At 42.4% G+C, this 16155-nt stretch overlaps 2 protein-coding genes across 8 annotated transcripts in view; one reads left to right on the top strand and one right to left on the bottom strand.

Moving 5' to 3' along the window:
- The window catches only part of LOC121288905 (cytochrome P450 4B1-like), a 123588-nt gene extending 119926 nt beyond the window's left edge, over positions 1 to 3662 (bottom strand). Inside the window, exons 1-2 of the mRNA XM_041207756.1 lie at positions 3611 to 3662; positions 2138 to 2387 (exon numbers count right to left, since the gene is read on the bottom strand). The gene's annotated coding sequence lies outside the window, so the exon portion shown is untranslated. The remainder of the gene's footprint in view (positions 1 to 2137; positions 2388 to 3610) is intronic.
- Positions 3663 to 4404: 742 nt separating this feature from the next.
- Positions 4405 to 16155, top strand: part of efcab14 (EF-hand calcium binding domain 14) — an 88315-nt gene continuing 76564 nt past the window's right edge. For 3 of the 7 annotated variants that reach the window (XM_041207749.1, XM_041207751.1, XM_041207746.1), the window contains exons 1-2: positions 4407 to 4784; positions 14985 to 15133. In XM_041207749.1, the coding sequence (XP_041063683.1) occupies positions 4597 to 4784; positions 14985 to 15133 (337 nt within the window). In that variant the 5' untranslated portion in view covers positions 4407 to 4596. Of the gene's footprint in view, positions 4785 to 14984; positions 15134 to 16155 lie in introns of all 7 variants that reach the window. The other 4 variants (XM_041207752.1, XM_041207750.1, XM_041207748.1 and 1 more) reach the window with 3 other exon arrangements.

Genomic DNA, 16155 nt, shown 5'->3' with positions numbered 1-16155 from the left:
TTTGCAGAATTATACACCTTTTCTTTCAATTTTACACTATCTTTAACTTCCTAGTTAGCCATGGATGGTGCATCCTTCCCTTAGAGTCTTTCTTTCTCACTGGAATAAATCTTTTCTGAGTATTCTGAAAAATCTCCTTAAACTTCTTCCACTGCTTTTCTACTGACCTAACCTTAACTTAATTTCCCAGCTCATTTTAGTGCGCTTCATGATTAGTTTTGAAATTGACCAAGATGAAGTGCAAATAAACTTATGAATATATTGAACCAATGCATAGCCGCAATCAATGAAGTTAACAGGACATTGAAGTACATGGCCAAAATTGCACAATTTGAGTTGGAGAACGTAAGTGATGAAACTTTATGGTGCCCTGATCAGACAACCACCTTGGGTACTGGATCCAGTTCTGCTCAGCAAGAAATGAGAGATGTTCAAGCACTGGACGCTGTGCAAATTCCCAGTGTCATGGGCCCGAGTTGAGGAAACATTGCAGAAATGTGGGCTTTAACCTTAATATCCCAAAGCTCTCTTGAATTAGCAATTGTCCCTTTAGGTTGGAAAAATACAAATGGCTCAGAAAGGTAAGAGAGAAATCATAAAACTGTTAGTCTTACATCTGTTGAAGTGAGGTTATTGAAATATTATAGTTCAAGCTCACATGGAATATTATAGTTAAAGCCTGCATTTCTCCGTTTTCTCCAAATTATTGACCTAGTTAGGTGGTGAAAGATAGAGAATGATAATACAAGATGTCAACTTGAATTGGAAGGAATTGACTGGTGGTATTCCACAAGGATCATTATGTATTGATGCCTAGATTTTCTGGACAGTGGTGAAAAGATTTTCTCAGAAGCTAGCAAATAGTGCGTTGGAAGCTGTAAGTGCAATGAACTGTGGCAGATGAGAAAAAGCACACAACTCATCATAGTTCATCCATCCAAAGAGATCTATATTATTTTTTCATCCAAAATGGATCACCATTAAAACCCATCTGTCACAGTTTTGCCCATTCACTTAATCTATCAATGTCTCTTTATAATTTTATGCTCCTATTCACGCTACTTACTATGCCACCAATCTTTGTGTCATTGGCTATACGATTTACTCCATAACAATGACCGCTGATGGCCTCACCATTGTTCTTATTGCAAAATTTGGAACAACGATTAACATGAGGATCACAGGTCTAAGTTTGATGATGACATGAAGATTGGCGGCATAGTAAGTAGCGTGAATAGGAGCATAAAATTATAAAGAGACATGGATAGATTAAGTGCGTGGGTAAAACTGAGTTAGATGGATTTCAATGGTGATCCATTTTGGATGAAAAAATAATATAGATCTCTTTGGATGGATGAACTAAAATGAGTTATATGCTTTTTCTCATCTGCCTCATTGTTCATTACACTTACAGCTTCCAACAGACTATCTGCTGGCTTCTGAGAGGCAACTTGCCAAATGAGGTCTGATCTAGCATGGCACTCTCTACAATCCGTGATGTCTGTGAGCAGGATAAGCAACAACTCTTCAATCAATCAGATCGAAGAATTGTCACTGAGGTACAGAGAATCTAAACCAGGAAGTATGAATTTGAATGTTTACTTCAATGAAAAATAATGTACGCAAAGTGAAATAAATAAAGGGAAATAATGATGTAATTGAGAGATAAAAGAGATAGAAAAAAGTAAAAAAAAAAATTGAAATCTTCAACAAAGATTAAAACCTGAAGGAATGAGACTCTACATTTAGAAAATTAGATTTTAAGTACCATAGTTAACTGGCAGTTATTAAGACTATTTGCACCTTTACAAATTCACTTGCGCCTGAATGCACTGGTTCTAGCTTTTTGTGCTGAGCTTAATGGGTAACTAGGTAAGTACTGCAACTTCCTGCCCTTCATGTATTTTAATGCTGAATTTCTTGGCAAGATACCAGCATAATAGAGCTTGAGGGGGAGCTGGGAAAACAGGACCCTAACTTCTGGACTTCTGTGTTTAACTCCGTGAGTGCAGATGCCAAAATGTTGCTATCCAATTTACTCCATAACAATAACCGCTGAAATTTACCAATTTAAATGAGAATATTTTATTTCATGTCAAGAATATACTCCAGTCCCTGCGGTGCCCAGCAGTCTTACCGAGTGCCTCAAGCATAACAGCAGACATCGTGTGCTCACTTTCCAGGGTACAGGCATAGCTGCAGAAAAAGAGGCAGGCAGCCAGAGCGAACAATCCAATAGGCCGCATTTAATCCAAACCAGTGGATGATCATCCTGACCAGGCCGAGGAACAGATACAAGAGGAGTTCCTCCGATATCCCTGCCCTCTCTGCGCTGCATTAGCTGGCCCAAGATCAGGAGGAAGTGCAGCCAGAGATTTGGGAGCTACCTGTTGAAATAATGAAATAAGAGCTGCAACTTCTCATAACCAATGTAAACCCAGATTTTGCCGTTAGTGGAGAAGAAATAGCACTAGCCATTGAGCTCAAGAAAAACAGCCAGCAAATATTTAGTGGGCTCAAGAACATGGATTTCCTTTATTCTGATTGCATTTTAAGTTTAGCAGCTTCTATTTGGGATCTGTGGTGTTTGGCAACAGGGCAGGCCTCAGGCAGACTAATCAGTTAATCAGATTTAAGGATTCTCATGGACAGCAAAGTGAGGAGTAAAAAGCAGAGAATATAATTCTCATTTTGTACGTAAGGGTAAATTAAACGTTGTGACACCAATGTGGGATTAAGGGAGCAGCTCAAATATCAGAAAATACTTTCATTTTATTTGCAATTTTAAAATGTTCATCTAAGGTAATTAAGCTCCATATTTGTAAAATTAGTATTTCAGAATCAGGGATACCTTTTATCAGTAATTATAACTTAATGGGATGAAATACATTCATGCAGCATCACTTCCATCTTTTCACCTAGTTACTCTTGATTGAACAATATTTAACATTTTATTGGTTTTACAACGAGAATAGATAGTTGAAGTTCACATCAAATCGGTGATTGTGTTGAGCCCATCGTAGGAGATTGCAGCAGCGAAATCTGTACAAGAACAAGTGAAAGCAACTGTGCAAGTGGTGAAGGAGTGCCAGGAGTTGGTGAGAGTAATAACGATGAGCTACGACGGCCCGCTGATTTTACAACCGCAAATTCGAGACTTATACACAAGATAGACTAACTTCGTCCACATGCAGCCCACAAAAATAGACACAACCTTACGCATCATGGAATCATCATATTGCCTTGGACTCGAACGCAAGTTCTGTCGAAGGGTCATGAGGACTCGAAACGTCAACTCTTTTCTTCTCCGCCGATGCTGCCAGACCTGCTGAGTTTTTCCAGGTAATTCTGTTTTTGTTTTGGATTTCCAGCATCCGCAGTTTTTTTGTTTTTATCTCTGTGTTTAATTGACTGCCGCTGCTCTTCAAGAAATGCCTACCTCCTTGAAGAAGTTCTGTTCCTCTCTGCGACAAGATTTCCGTATCTCTCTGTTGTCTTGCTCACCTTCCTTGCTTTCCATTTCCCTCCTAGTGTTTGACAAGGTGTTTACTAAAACCCGCTTTCACAGCCATATCTCCTTTCTCAGTGACTGTCTCCGTCTCCGACTTACCCCACGTGGATTTCAACTGAAATTCCACCCCTCATGTTTCGAACCCACCCAGGATTACAGGTATCTCCGGGACATAAAACGTTTCTCGGACTGCTGTTCCCGTCACATTCTGAAATCCACACTCAGTGCCATGCGCCGCCATATGAACACACTCGACCTCTCCCTCCAGCAGCACCGCCGTACCCTTTTTCAAAGCTGCGCGTACCCCCAGTTTCATTTTATCCTTCCTTGGACTCGAACGCAAGTTCTGTCGAAGGGTCATGAGGACTCGAAACGTCAACTCTTTTCTTCTCCGCCGATGCTGCCAGACCTGCTGAGTTTTTCCAGGTAATTCTGTTTTTGTTTTTTATTATATTGCCTGTCGGGGCATCTGTGCAGAAAGAAACTGAGTTTTTACAGCACTTTCAGATTTCCAACATCTGCAGTATTTTACTTTTATTTACCTTACCACACTTTCCCCCACAACAAACAAACAAACCAACCACAGTACTGCGCAAAACAAAAACAGAATTACCTGGAAAAACTCAGCAGGTCTGGCAGCATCGGCGGAGAAGAAAAGAGTTGACGTTTCGAGTCCTCATGACCCTTCGACAGAACTTGGAAGTACTGCGCAGCCTCATTATCTCTCCAGTCCCACAGGCACGTTACTGCGCAGCCGCACTGACTGTTCTGTCCCACGAGCGGTACTGCGCAGCCGCACTGACCTGTCTTGCTCCGCTCGCGCTTTCTAACTTCGTCACCAGGTCACAGCAGTTGGACGTATCTCGGAGCGCTTTTTGTATTAACCAATGAGGAAGCGGCTTGTGACGAGGTGGAGTTTGGCTGCTGTTTGGGGGGCGGGAGTGGAAGATTCGGGACTTGATCTTCACCCGGTAACTCTGGCCTCATCCTCCTGGTTTATATGTTGGGCCACGAACCGCTACAAGCTGGAGAGCAAACACGGGCAGCTTGATGTTCAGTATAAAGCGGCGACGCCGCAGAAGAAGATGAAGAAGCGGAAGGAGCTGAACGCGCTTATCGGTCTCTCCGGCGACGGCAAGAAAAAGAAGTCGAAGAAAAGCTCCGGGCACCAGCTACTACTGCGGACCGAGGCCACGGCCACGGCCTCTGACTCTGAATCCACCTCCGAGTTCGACGAGTTCGCGCAACCAGCCTCCAGCTCCCTGTTTGCAAAGTAAGAGAGAGAGAGACAGATGAGGACCCGGGCCCTTTAAATTAAAGGTCCCGTGCCTGGGGGCGAAACCAAAACTAGTTGGTAAACTTCAGTTAGTGTCGGAGGAGGAAAAAGCGCCGGGTAATTTTATAGCGAGCAGCTGAGATGAGGCTGCGTTAGGATGTCACAGTAACCTGCCTTTGGCAAGTTTTGTTTACAAACCCTTCTGTTTGAAGACCGTACTTTACCACCGCCCGCCCCTATAATTCGGATTCCAGAACTGGACGCAATACACTAGCTGTGGCCTTAACAGCGTTTTATGCAGTTCCAGCATAACCTCCCTGCTCTTATATTCTATGCCTCGGCTAATAAAGGCAAGTATCCCAAATGCCTTCTTAACCACCTTATCTACCTGTCCTGCTACCTTAAGGTACCGGTGGACATGCACACCAGGGTCCCTCTGATCCTTGGTCCTTCCCAGGGTCCTACCATTCATTGTGTATTCCCGTGCCTTGTTTGTCCTGCCCAAGTGCATCACCTCACACTTATCCGGATTAAATTCCATTTGTCACTGATCAGCCCGTCTATATCCTCCTCACTATTTACCACCCCACCAATTTTTGTGTCATCCACGAACTTACTGATCAATCCTTCTACGTTCAAGTCTAAATCGTTTATATATACCACAAACAGCAAGAGACACAACACCGATCCCCATGAAACCCCACTGGACACGGGTATCCAGTCACAAAAACATCCCTCGACCATCACCCTCTGCTTGCTGCCACTCAGCCAATTCTGGATCCAAATTGCCTTGGATCCCATGGGCTCTTACCTTCATTATCAGTCTCCTGTGTGGGACCTCATCAAAAGCTCTGCTGAAGTCCAAGCAGACTACGTCAAATGCACTGCCCTCATTTACACACTTGTACTCCTCTTGATAATTCAGTCAAATTGGTCAGACATGACCATGCCGACTGTCCTTGATTAATCTCTGCCTCTCCAAGTGTAGATTAATTCTATCCCTCAGAATTGCTTCCAATAGTTTCCCCACCATTGAGGTTAGATTGACTGGCCTGTAGTTGCCTTGTTTATCCCTTCCTCCCTTCTTAAATAATGGTACCACGTTGGCTGTCCTATGGCCAGAGAGGTAACAAAAATTATTGCCAGCGCCCCTGCTATCTCCTCCCTTGCCTCACTCAACAGCCTGGGGTACATTTCATCCGGGCCTGGAGACTTATCGACTTTTAAGCCTGCCAGACCACTGAGAACCTCCTCCCTTTTTATGCTAACTTCTTTAATTATATCACAATCCCTCTGCCTGATTTCCATATCCACGTAGTCCCTCTCACTTGTGAACACCAACACAAAGTATTCATTTAGAACCCTACCTACGTCTTCCGGCTCCACACACAAATTACCACTATGGTCCTTAATGGGCCCTACTCTTTCCCTGGTTATCCTCTTACTCTTAATGTACTTGTAAAATAACTTTGGATTTTTCTTTATTTTACCTGCCAATGTTTTTTCCTGCCTCCTCTTTGCTTTCCTAATTTCCTTTTTAAGGTCCCCCCTATGCATTCTATACTGCTTCAGGGCTTCTGCTGTTTTGAGCCCTCGGTATCTGCCATAAGCCTCCCTTTTTCTCTTTATCCAATCCTGTATATCCCTCGACATCCAGGGTTCCCTGGATTTGCTGGTCGCACCCTTTGTCTTTACTGGAATATGTTGCCCTGTACTATCCCTATTTCCTTCTTGAATGAGTCCCATTGCTCTGACACAGATTCAGCTAAAAGTAGCTGCCCCCAGTCCACTCTGGCTAAATCATATCTGATCTTGTTAAAATCGGCCTTTCCCCAGTTTGGAAATCTGATTTCTGGCCCATCCTTGTCCTTTTCCATAATAACCTTGAATCTAACAGAGTTATGATCACTATCTGCAAAATGCTCCCCGACTGATAACTCTACCACTTGCTCAGTTTCATCCCTAAAATTAAGTCCAGGACCGCCACCTCTCTTGTAGAACCTTCTACATACTGGCTTAAAAAGCTCTCCTGGATGCATTTTAAGAATTCCGCTCCCTCTGAACCTATCACTCTATGACTAACCCAGTTAATGTTGGGGAAGTTGAAAACCCCCACTATTACTTCCCTATTATTTTTATACTTCTCTCTGACTGTTAGGGGGCCTAAAGTACATCCCAGCAATATGATTGCTCCTTTTTTGTTTCTCCGTTCCATCCATATGGCTTCATTTGAGGAGCCTTCTAAGATGTCTTCCCTCCTTACTGCTGTAATTGATTCCCTGATCAATATTGCGATACGCCCTCCTCTTTTACCTCCTTCCCTGTCTCGCCTGAATACCCTATATCATGGAATGTTGAGTTGCCAATCCTGCCCCCTCTCAACCATGTCTCTGTGACAGCAATGATATCATATTTCTGTGTGTTAATTTGTGCCCTCAACTCATCTCCCTTATTCGTCAGACTCCTTGCATTAAAATAAATGCCATCCAACCTTGCCAAACTCCCTTGTGCCTTAACTGGCCTATAATTTCTATGCCTCCCAGACCCACTTGTTCTCTCTTCTAATTTTGGCTGTGCATCTCCCCTTGCTGAGCCTCCTCTCAGGATCCCATCCCCCTGTCAAGTTAGTTTAAACCCTCCCCAACAGCACTAGCAAACATCCCCTCAAGGATGTTGGTCCCATTCCGATTCAGGTGCAACCCGTCTGTCTTGTACAAGTCCCATCACCTTCAGAAACGGTCCTAATGTCCCAGAAATCTAAATTCCTCCCTCCTGGACCATCTCTCCAGCCACGCATTCATCTGGACTAACCTATTTCTTTACTCACTAGCGCATTGCACTGGAAGTAATTCAGAGATTACTACCTTTGAAGCCCTGTTTTTTAATCTGTTTCCTAGTTCCCTAAATCCAGCTTGTAGGACCTCATCCCTCTTTCTACCTGTGTCGTTGGTACCAGTATGTACCATGATCTCTGTTTGCATTCCCCCTTTAGAATGCCCTGCAGCCGTTCAGTGACATCCTTGACGCTCGCACCAGGGAGGCAACATACCATCCTTGAGTCACATCTACAGCTGCAGAAATGCCTGTCTGTTCCCCTTACTATTGAGTCTCCTACTACTACTTCTCTTCCCCTCTTTCTCCCCACACCCTGTGCAGCTGAGCCACTCACAGTGCCATGAGTATGGCTGCACTCCCCAGAGGAACCATCACTCTCACCATTTTCCAACAGAGAAAAACGGTTTTCGAGCGAGATGCACCCTGGGGATTTCCTGACTACCTGCCTGACACCTTGCTTCTGACTGATGGTCACCCACTCCCTCTCTGTTTGCACTTCTGTAAGCTGTGGGGTGACCACATCTAAAAACGTGCTATCTACGAAACTCTCAGTCTCGCGGATGCACCTCAGTGCCTCCACCTGCCACTCAAGCTCCGAAACTTGAGCTCAGGTAGCTGCAGCTGGTGGCACTTCCCGCTTCCTGCACACATGGTTGGTCAAAGCGCAAGGAGCGTCCAGGACTTCCCACATGTTGCAGGCGGTACATAACACGGGACTGAGCTACCCTGCTATTCCTTTAGTTGAAAGAAAAACCTTACTTTAAGTTAAATACAGTTTAAAAAAAAGTTAAATTATTTATGTACTTTACATAAAAACTAGAACCCTTACCTTTCCTTAGCTTAATCTATTTTAAACTGGAGAGAAACACTTACCCTCTACTCACCAATCAGCTCTCATCTTTGTGCTGACGTCACTTTTTGGAGCCTCCTCATGCTGGTTCTGATCTCTGCCGCTCTCTTGCACTGTCTTGTGATGTCACTCAACAAGAACTGACTGCAGGACACTTCCCAGACTGTTTCACTGTGATGCTGACTGCAGGATGCTCTTCCCAGAGTATGGGAGCATAGTTTTTTTAATTTGTTTATGGGATGTGGTTGTTGCTGGCTAGACCAGCACTTATTGCCCATCCCTAATTGCCCTTGTTCAGAGGGCATTTAAGAGTCAACCACATTTCTGTGGGTCTGGAGTCACATGTAGGCCAGACCAGGTAAGGATGGCATATTTAGTGAACCAGATAGGTTTTTATGACAATTGGCAATGGTTTCTTGGTCATCATCAGACTTTTAATCCCATATTTTTTAATTGAATTCAAATTCCACCATGGCAGATGGTGGGATTCGAGACCCAGAGCATTACCCTCGGTCTCTGGATTACCAGTCCAGTGACAATACCACTATGCCACCACCTCCCTTTATTATGCTACAGGGCTAGGAATCGAGAGGATTTGGCTGATGATCTGGATGATCTTCCCCTACTATATAACACTGTGGTTCACTTTAAAACACTTGCCTCTAAGTCAGAAGGTTGTGGGCTCAAGTCACATTTCAGAACTTGAACACACAAATCTTGACTGACACCCCAGTACCTCAGTATTAAGGGAGTACTCCACTGTTAGAGAAGTTAAAGTGAGACCCATCTACTCCCTAGCATCAATGTAAAAGATCACATGGCAGTATTTTGAAGAAGAACAGGAGAGTTATCCCTGATATTCTGTTCAATATTAAAATCACAACAACATTCCTCTTTGGAAGCCTGCAGTGTGCAGATGTGTTGGTGAGAAATCTAATTTGAGGGAAAATCTGTAGATGCATCTGTCCATGATAATATCGGTAGGAATGGCCATTGCAATCCTTGTGGAAACAAAGTCCCTCTTCACACTGAAGACACACCCCCTGCATTTTATTGTGTGGCACTACCAGTGTGCTAAGTGGGATAAATTCAAAACAGATCTACCAGCTCAAAACTGGGCGTCCATGAGGGCTATCAGTAGCTACAGCAGAATTGCATTACTGCACAATCTGTAACCTTGTGACCTGACATATTCCTCATTCTACCATTACCATCAAGCCAGGAGACCCAATCCTGATTCAGTGAGAAGTGCATGCCTGTAACAGCACCAGTTATACCTAAAATGAGGTAGTAACCTGGTGAAGTTCAAAACAAGGTAACATGTATGCTAAACAGTGGAAGCACCATCATCTTAGAGCTAAGTGATCCCATAACCAGCAGATTAAAATTCTGCAGTCTTGCCACATCCGGTCATAAACATTAGTGGACAATTAAACAACTAACTGGAGGAGGTGGCTCCAGGAACGTTTTCATCCTCAATGATGGCAGAACCCAGCAAGTGAGTGCAAAAAAAAAAAATGGCTGAAGCGTTTGCAAATGTCTTCAACCAGAAATGTGTTGTGGACGATTCACCTCCACCTCCTCCTGGGGTCCCCAATATTGTAGATGCCTGCCTTGTGCCAGTTAGGTTCAGTCCACGTGATATCAAGGAATGGCTGAACCACTGGATGTAGCAAAGGCTTTAGGCCCTGGCAACCACCTGGCTTTAGTACTGAAGTGTTGTACTCCGGAACCAGCCACTCCTGTAGTCAAACTGTTCTTGTGCAGCTACAGCACTGGCATCTATCTGATGTAGTTGAAAATTGCCCAGGTATGTCCTGTCCACATAAAACGACAAATCCAAGCTGACCAGTTACCGTCCCATCAGTCTCCTTTCAATCATCACTGAAGTAATGGAATGTGTCATTGACAGTGATATCATGCATCACTTATACAGCAACAACCTGCTTGGTGATGCTCAGTTTGGGTTCTGCCAGCACCACGTAGCTTCAGCCTTGATCCAAACATAGACAAGAGAACTGAATTCCAAAGGTAAGGTGTGAGTGACTGTCCTTCACATCAAGGCAGCATTTGAGTGTGACATTAAGGGCTCCTCGTAAGATTGAACTGGGGTGTGTGGGGTAGGTGAAACATCTCTCTCAAGGGAGATGTGGTGTTTGGAGGCCAATTGTCTCAACCCCAGGACCAGCTTACTAGGCCCAACCATTTTCAGCTACTTCATCAGTGACCTTCCCTTCATTATAAGGCCAGAAGTGAGGATGTTCGCAGATGATTATACAATGTTCATTTCCATTCGCAACTCCTTGGATAATTTGGCTAACTGCACCATCCTATACCTGAGTGGGGAGTGAAGAAGTTGCTTCATGTTTGTGAGCAATATGTGAATGGCTTCCATGGCAGTGTGCAGCAAGACCTGGGCAACATTCAGGCTTGGACTGATAAGTGACAAGTAACATTTATTCGACACAGGTGCCAGTCAATGACAATCTCCAGCAATAGGAAGTACAGCGAGTTCCCCATTGGTATTACCATCACTGAATCCTTCACCAAAAATAATCTGGGAGTCACCATTTGCCGGAATCTTGACTGGACTGGCCACATAAACAATGTGGCTACGAGAGCGGGTCAGAGGCCGGTATCCTGGAGAGCGTAACTCACCTTCTGACTCCCCGGAGCTTGTCCGTGTTCTACAAGGCACAGGTCAGGAGTGTAATGGAATACTCTCCACTTGCCTGAATGAGTGCAGCTGCAACCTTCAAGAAGCTTGACACCATTCAATGCAGTCAATGGGACTAGCGCAATAATATTTCAGCACAGACAAGAAGGGCCGAATGTCCTGTTTTCTGTGCTGTAGTGTTCTATGGTTCTATTCAGGACAAAGCAGCCAACTTGATTGGCACACCATCCACCAGTTAAACATAGCTATTTGAGAAAATGAATGTATTGATAAAGAAAATGTCATGTATTGTTTCAAAAAGCTGTTTGATCAGGTAGTACATAGAAAGCTTGCTGCCAGAATTGAGACTTGTAACAGTAAGGGGAGTATAACAGTGTGAATGGGAAGTTGGTTAAAGGACAGAACACTCAGTTTTTCAGACTGGAGGTATGCAAACAATTATAGCTTTTAACAGTCAGTGTTTGGATTGCTGCTGCAATTTTAAATTTTGGTATGAGGGTTCAAAATCAAAATTTGCAGGTGATGCAATGTTAATTGAACAGGAGCATGAGCATTTTCAGAAGCACATAAACTGCTTATTAGGTAGGGCAGATGTTCAAAGTTTGCTGCTGAGAAGTGTGGGTGAACCAAAACTATTGTCTTCATCCTCAACACAATTTAGTACCCCTACCCTCCCAGTCACTATGTCAGGTGCAATTTTCAACTTAGCCTCCTATTCAGTCTCAAGCTGAACTTCCAGCCCCATATCTCTCTAAATGGAAGTGGATAAATATTTACAAAAGATTTTGGAAACGGAGAGAAGAATTGGGAGTTTGGGTGGATAGCTCTTTTAGAGCAGACATGATCGACTCAAAGGCCTCCTCTGACCTGTAAGATTCTGTGGTACTATTCTGTGATTTGTGTTATCATGCAGTATGTGTCAAGTCACAGATTCAACAGCCCTAGTTATGCAAGTTTCACTTCTGTGTATGCATGGTATCAACTTAAATGGAAGTCTTATAGCTCGGTATCTCTGAAGTAGCATTTTAAAATATTTGGCATACCGTTTTAAGGTTGTGAGTTTACTTTTTGAGCCCTTGTTTTCTATGGATGATGGTTGCCAGCATGCATCCTATACTTGAGTGAGCAGAGATGCAGTCTTGAGTTAGTTTTCATGATTGTGAACAATGTGTGAAAGGCTTCTACTAAACTCTGCTTTTTTTTTTGCCCCTTCCCCGCCACCTAGACACATTTTGTTTATCAAATGCAGTTCAAGCTTTGTTAATGTATAAGTAGCTTAAGTGGTTTCTTTTAGTAATCAGCTTTTAGCAAAGTCATTTTTTGTCAAATTTTATTTGTTTTTCCTCCTGAAACTTGGCATAATTTTGCTTCAACTTTAGATAGCACCTCTACCCATTAAATATAAATTAATTACCTCAAGTTGACTAAAAGTAAAACCTGATTGCATTATTCTAAATGTGAAATCTGAATTAGCAAGTACGAAAAACAAACACCTGAGTATGAAACTGATAGTTTGCTTGCGATTTCATAAAATTTACCGAGTGAGCCTAAAATTTAAAGGAGCAGCAATAACATACGTGATTGATACTGAATTAACTCTGTATTCTCGCATATTCTGGAATATCTTAATAAAGCCCTCCTATTGCTGCCTACAGTGTTTACTAGCTCAACTCCACAAAGATGAATGACAACACAGATGATTGGACAGAATATAAAGAATGGTAGAGAATGACTAAAAAGTTAATCAGGAGAAAGAAATTAGAGTATGAGAGGAAGCTAGCTAGAAATGTAAAAATGGTAGCAGGAGATTCTACAGGTACTTAAAAAGGAAAAGAGCAAGTGAAGTGAGTTTTGGTCCTCTAGAGAGTGACAGTGGGGCGTTAATAGTTGATAATAAGGAAATGGTGGAAGAAATGAACAAATAATTTGCTTCTGTGTTCACTATAGAGAATACAAAAACTATTAAAGTAATAGCTGCAAATCAGGAGGTGAGGGAGAGAAAAGAACTTGGTGAAATTGAAATAACTAGGGAAATGGTACTGAGCAAATTGATGGAGCTGCAGGCTGGCAAGTTTCCGGATCCCGTTGGACTACACCCTAGGGTCTTAAAAGAGGGGGCTAATGAGGTAGTCGATGCACTGGTGTTGATTTTCCAAAATTCGCTAGATTCTGAAAAGGCTCCATCAAATTGGAAAGTAGTAGAAACCCCCTATTCAAGAAGGGAAGGAGGCAGAAAACAGGAAACGAGGCCAGTTAGCTTGACATCTGTCATAGGGAAGTTATTAGAATTGATCATTAAGCAGGTTATAGCTGGACACTTAGAAGAATTCAAGGCAATTGGGAAGAGTTAGCATGGTTTTGTGAAAGAAAAATTGTTTAACAAATTTATTGGAGTTTTTTGAAGGAGCAACATGCGCAGTGGATACAGGGGAGCCTGTAGATGTACTCTACTTGGATTTCCAGAAGGCATTTGATAAGGTGACACATAAAAGATTATTATGCAAAATAAAAGCACATGGTGTAGGAGGTAACATATTAGCATGGATAGAAGAATGGCTGGCAGAAACTAGCGAGTATGCATACATAGGTCTTTTTCTAAATGGCAGGATGTGATGAATGGAGTCCCACAGGGGTCTGTACTGGGACCTCAACTTTTTATGATTTATATCAATGACTTAGATGAGAGGAGTGAAGACCTGATAGCTAAATTTGCAGATGACACAAAGATAGGTAGGAAAGTATGTTGTGAAGAGGACATGCAGTTGCAGCTGGATATAGATAGGTTGAGTGAGTGGGCAAAGATCTGGCAAATGGAGTTTAATGATGGAAAATGTGAAGTTGTTCACTTTGGCAGGAAGAACAAAAAAGCAGATTATTACTTAAATGGAGAACAGTTGCATAATTCTGAGGTGCAGAGGGATCTAGGTGTTCTAGTACGAGTCACAAATTGTTAGTATGCAGGTACACCAAGTAATTAAGAAGGCTAATGGAATGCTGTCCTTAATTATGAGAGGGATTGAACATAAAAGTAATGATGTTATGCTTCATTTATACAGAGCATTGGTGAGACCGCGTCTCGAATACTGTGTGCAGTTTTGGTCTCCTTATTTAAGGAAGGGTGTAAATGTATTGGAGGCGCTTGAAAGGAGGTTTACCAGATTGATACCTGGAATGAGTGGGTTGTCTTATGAGGGAAAGTTGGACAGACTGGGCTTGTATGGTGTAGGAGCTTAAAAAAGTGAGGAGTGATTTGATTGAAGTATACAAGATGCTGAACAGCCTTGAAGGGGTGGATGTGGAAAGGATGTTTCCTCTTGTGGGTGAGTCCGGAACTAGGGGGCACTGTTTTAAAAGTAGGGGTCGCCCTTTTAGGAAAGAGATGAGGAGAAATTTTTTGAGGGTTGTGTGACTTTGGATCCCTCTGCCTCAGAAGGTGGTGGAGGCGGGTTCACTGAATATTTTTCAGGCCGTGGTAGATAGATTCTTGTTAAGCAAGGGAATCAAAGGTTATTGGGGTTAGATGGGAATGTGGAAATCAACTCAAAAAGATCAGCCACAATCTTATTGAATGGCAGAGCAGGATCAAGGGGCCGAATGGTCTACACCTGTTCCTATTTCTTTTGTTATGTACTTATTCACAGGTTAGTATAAATGGATAGAACAAAAAAATGTTAATCAGAATTACAGCTTTTTATGCTTTGAAATGGTGTGGTGCATTTCCTCTTTTTAACTTTAGTCCATTGCTCAAATTTATTAAAAGATTGTACAAGCTAATTGTGTTTACAGTGCTAAATGATCCATTCTCATTTTCAGTTTTTTTGTTTTTCAATTGCAGGGGAGGCTACATAAGATGCTGCAAGATTTGTTACCCACTGTGTGCATTTGTTATGCTAGCTGCTTGTGTAGTGGCTTGTGTTGGTTTGGTTTGGATGCAGGTTGCCCTCAAAGAAGATCTGGATGCGCTGAAAGAAAAGTTCAGAACATGTAAGTGTGGTCTATTATAAATTATGAGATTGAACATGATATTCTGCACACCTTCAAAGTTTTTTGGTGGCTTTGCATTTGGTGCAAGGAGAAAACGTGATTGGACTGTGCAGAATAGGAACTTCAAGTGCTGGCCATGATAAAACGTCAAGGGAATTGGGCTCTTATTAGACGAGTGAAATTTTCAAAGAAATCAAAACTTTTTAAAACATTCTGAATAAGATATCAATCAGTTATATATCCAAGTAGTATATTAATTTATAGACACATTACTATTTATTCATGGAAAATGGATATGTCACAAAGTGACGGTGTGGGAACCTTTATGGAGATTGGGGTTAAGATGAAAATTTGGTGTTGAATCAAAAATACAGCACTCTCAGTACTAAGTGAGTGAAAATTTATCCACCCTCTGCAAAGGCCTAATTATTTCCTTGCTGATTGCTTGTAAGCATATATCCTAATGCGCATTAGGTCACAGCAAGTGTTGTCGAAGATGATAATGGAGAATCAGATAGAGGAACTTGCATCCATTAGTTGTGGTTGAATCCAAGCAGAAACCCTACAGTTGAGAATTTAGTGTGCAACTCTCTTCGCCAGTCCATTCCAAAGTTGAAGGGACTAGGGAGTGACTTGGAGCTACCTGACTCTGGAAAAAAACACTCTGTTTGGTATAACTGCATATTTGGCCATGAGCTCTTTTCAGAGTTTTGCAGCAATGGTTTAACTCCTAGAATGGCCTAAAGCCGAGGCTTACGTTGAAATTAAGACTCTGGATAACAGATCCAAATGCTGGGTTTCTTGGAAAAAATGTTTCAATTTGTTTACTTGAATGTGACTTATCAAAATATTTGTTTTTAGATTGAACTGGATTATTGTTGGCTATAATGGTATATATGAAAATATTCCATTGGTCACATCTTGCAGGTGTTAGGACCTGTAAACCTGGGGGCAAGGCTCAGATTTTGTTCCACAGGCAGGTTTAAAAAATTACCATGTGATGTTTACATTGCTGACTTAAT

This window comes from Carcharodon carcharias, chromosome 16, assembly GCF_017639515.1.
Source record: "Carcharodon carcharias isolate sCarCar2 chromosome 16, sCarCar2.pri, whole genome shotgun sequence".
Lineage (NCBI taxonomy): Eukaryota > Metazoa > Chordata > Chondrichthyes > Lamniformes > Lamnidae > Carcharodon > Carcharodon carcharias.
The sequence above is the reverse complement of the archived record's forward strand: the minus strand, read 5'-3'. Positions and strand labels throughout refer to the sequence as shown.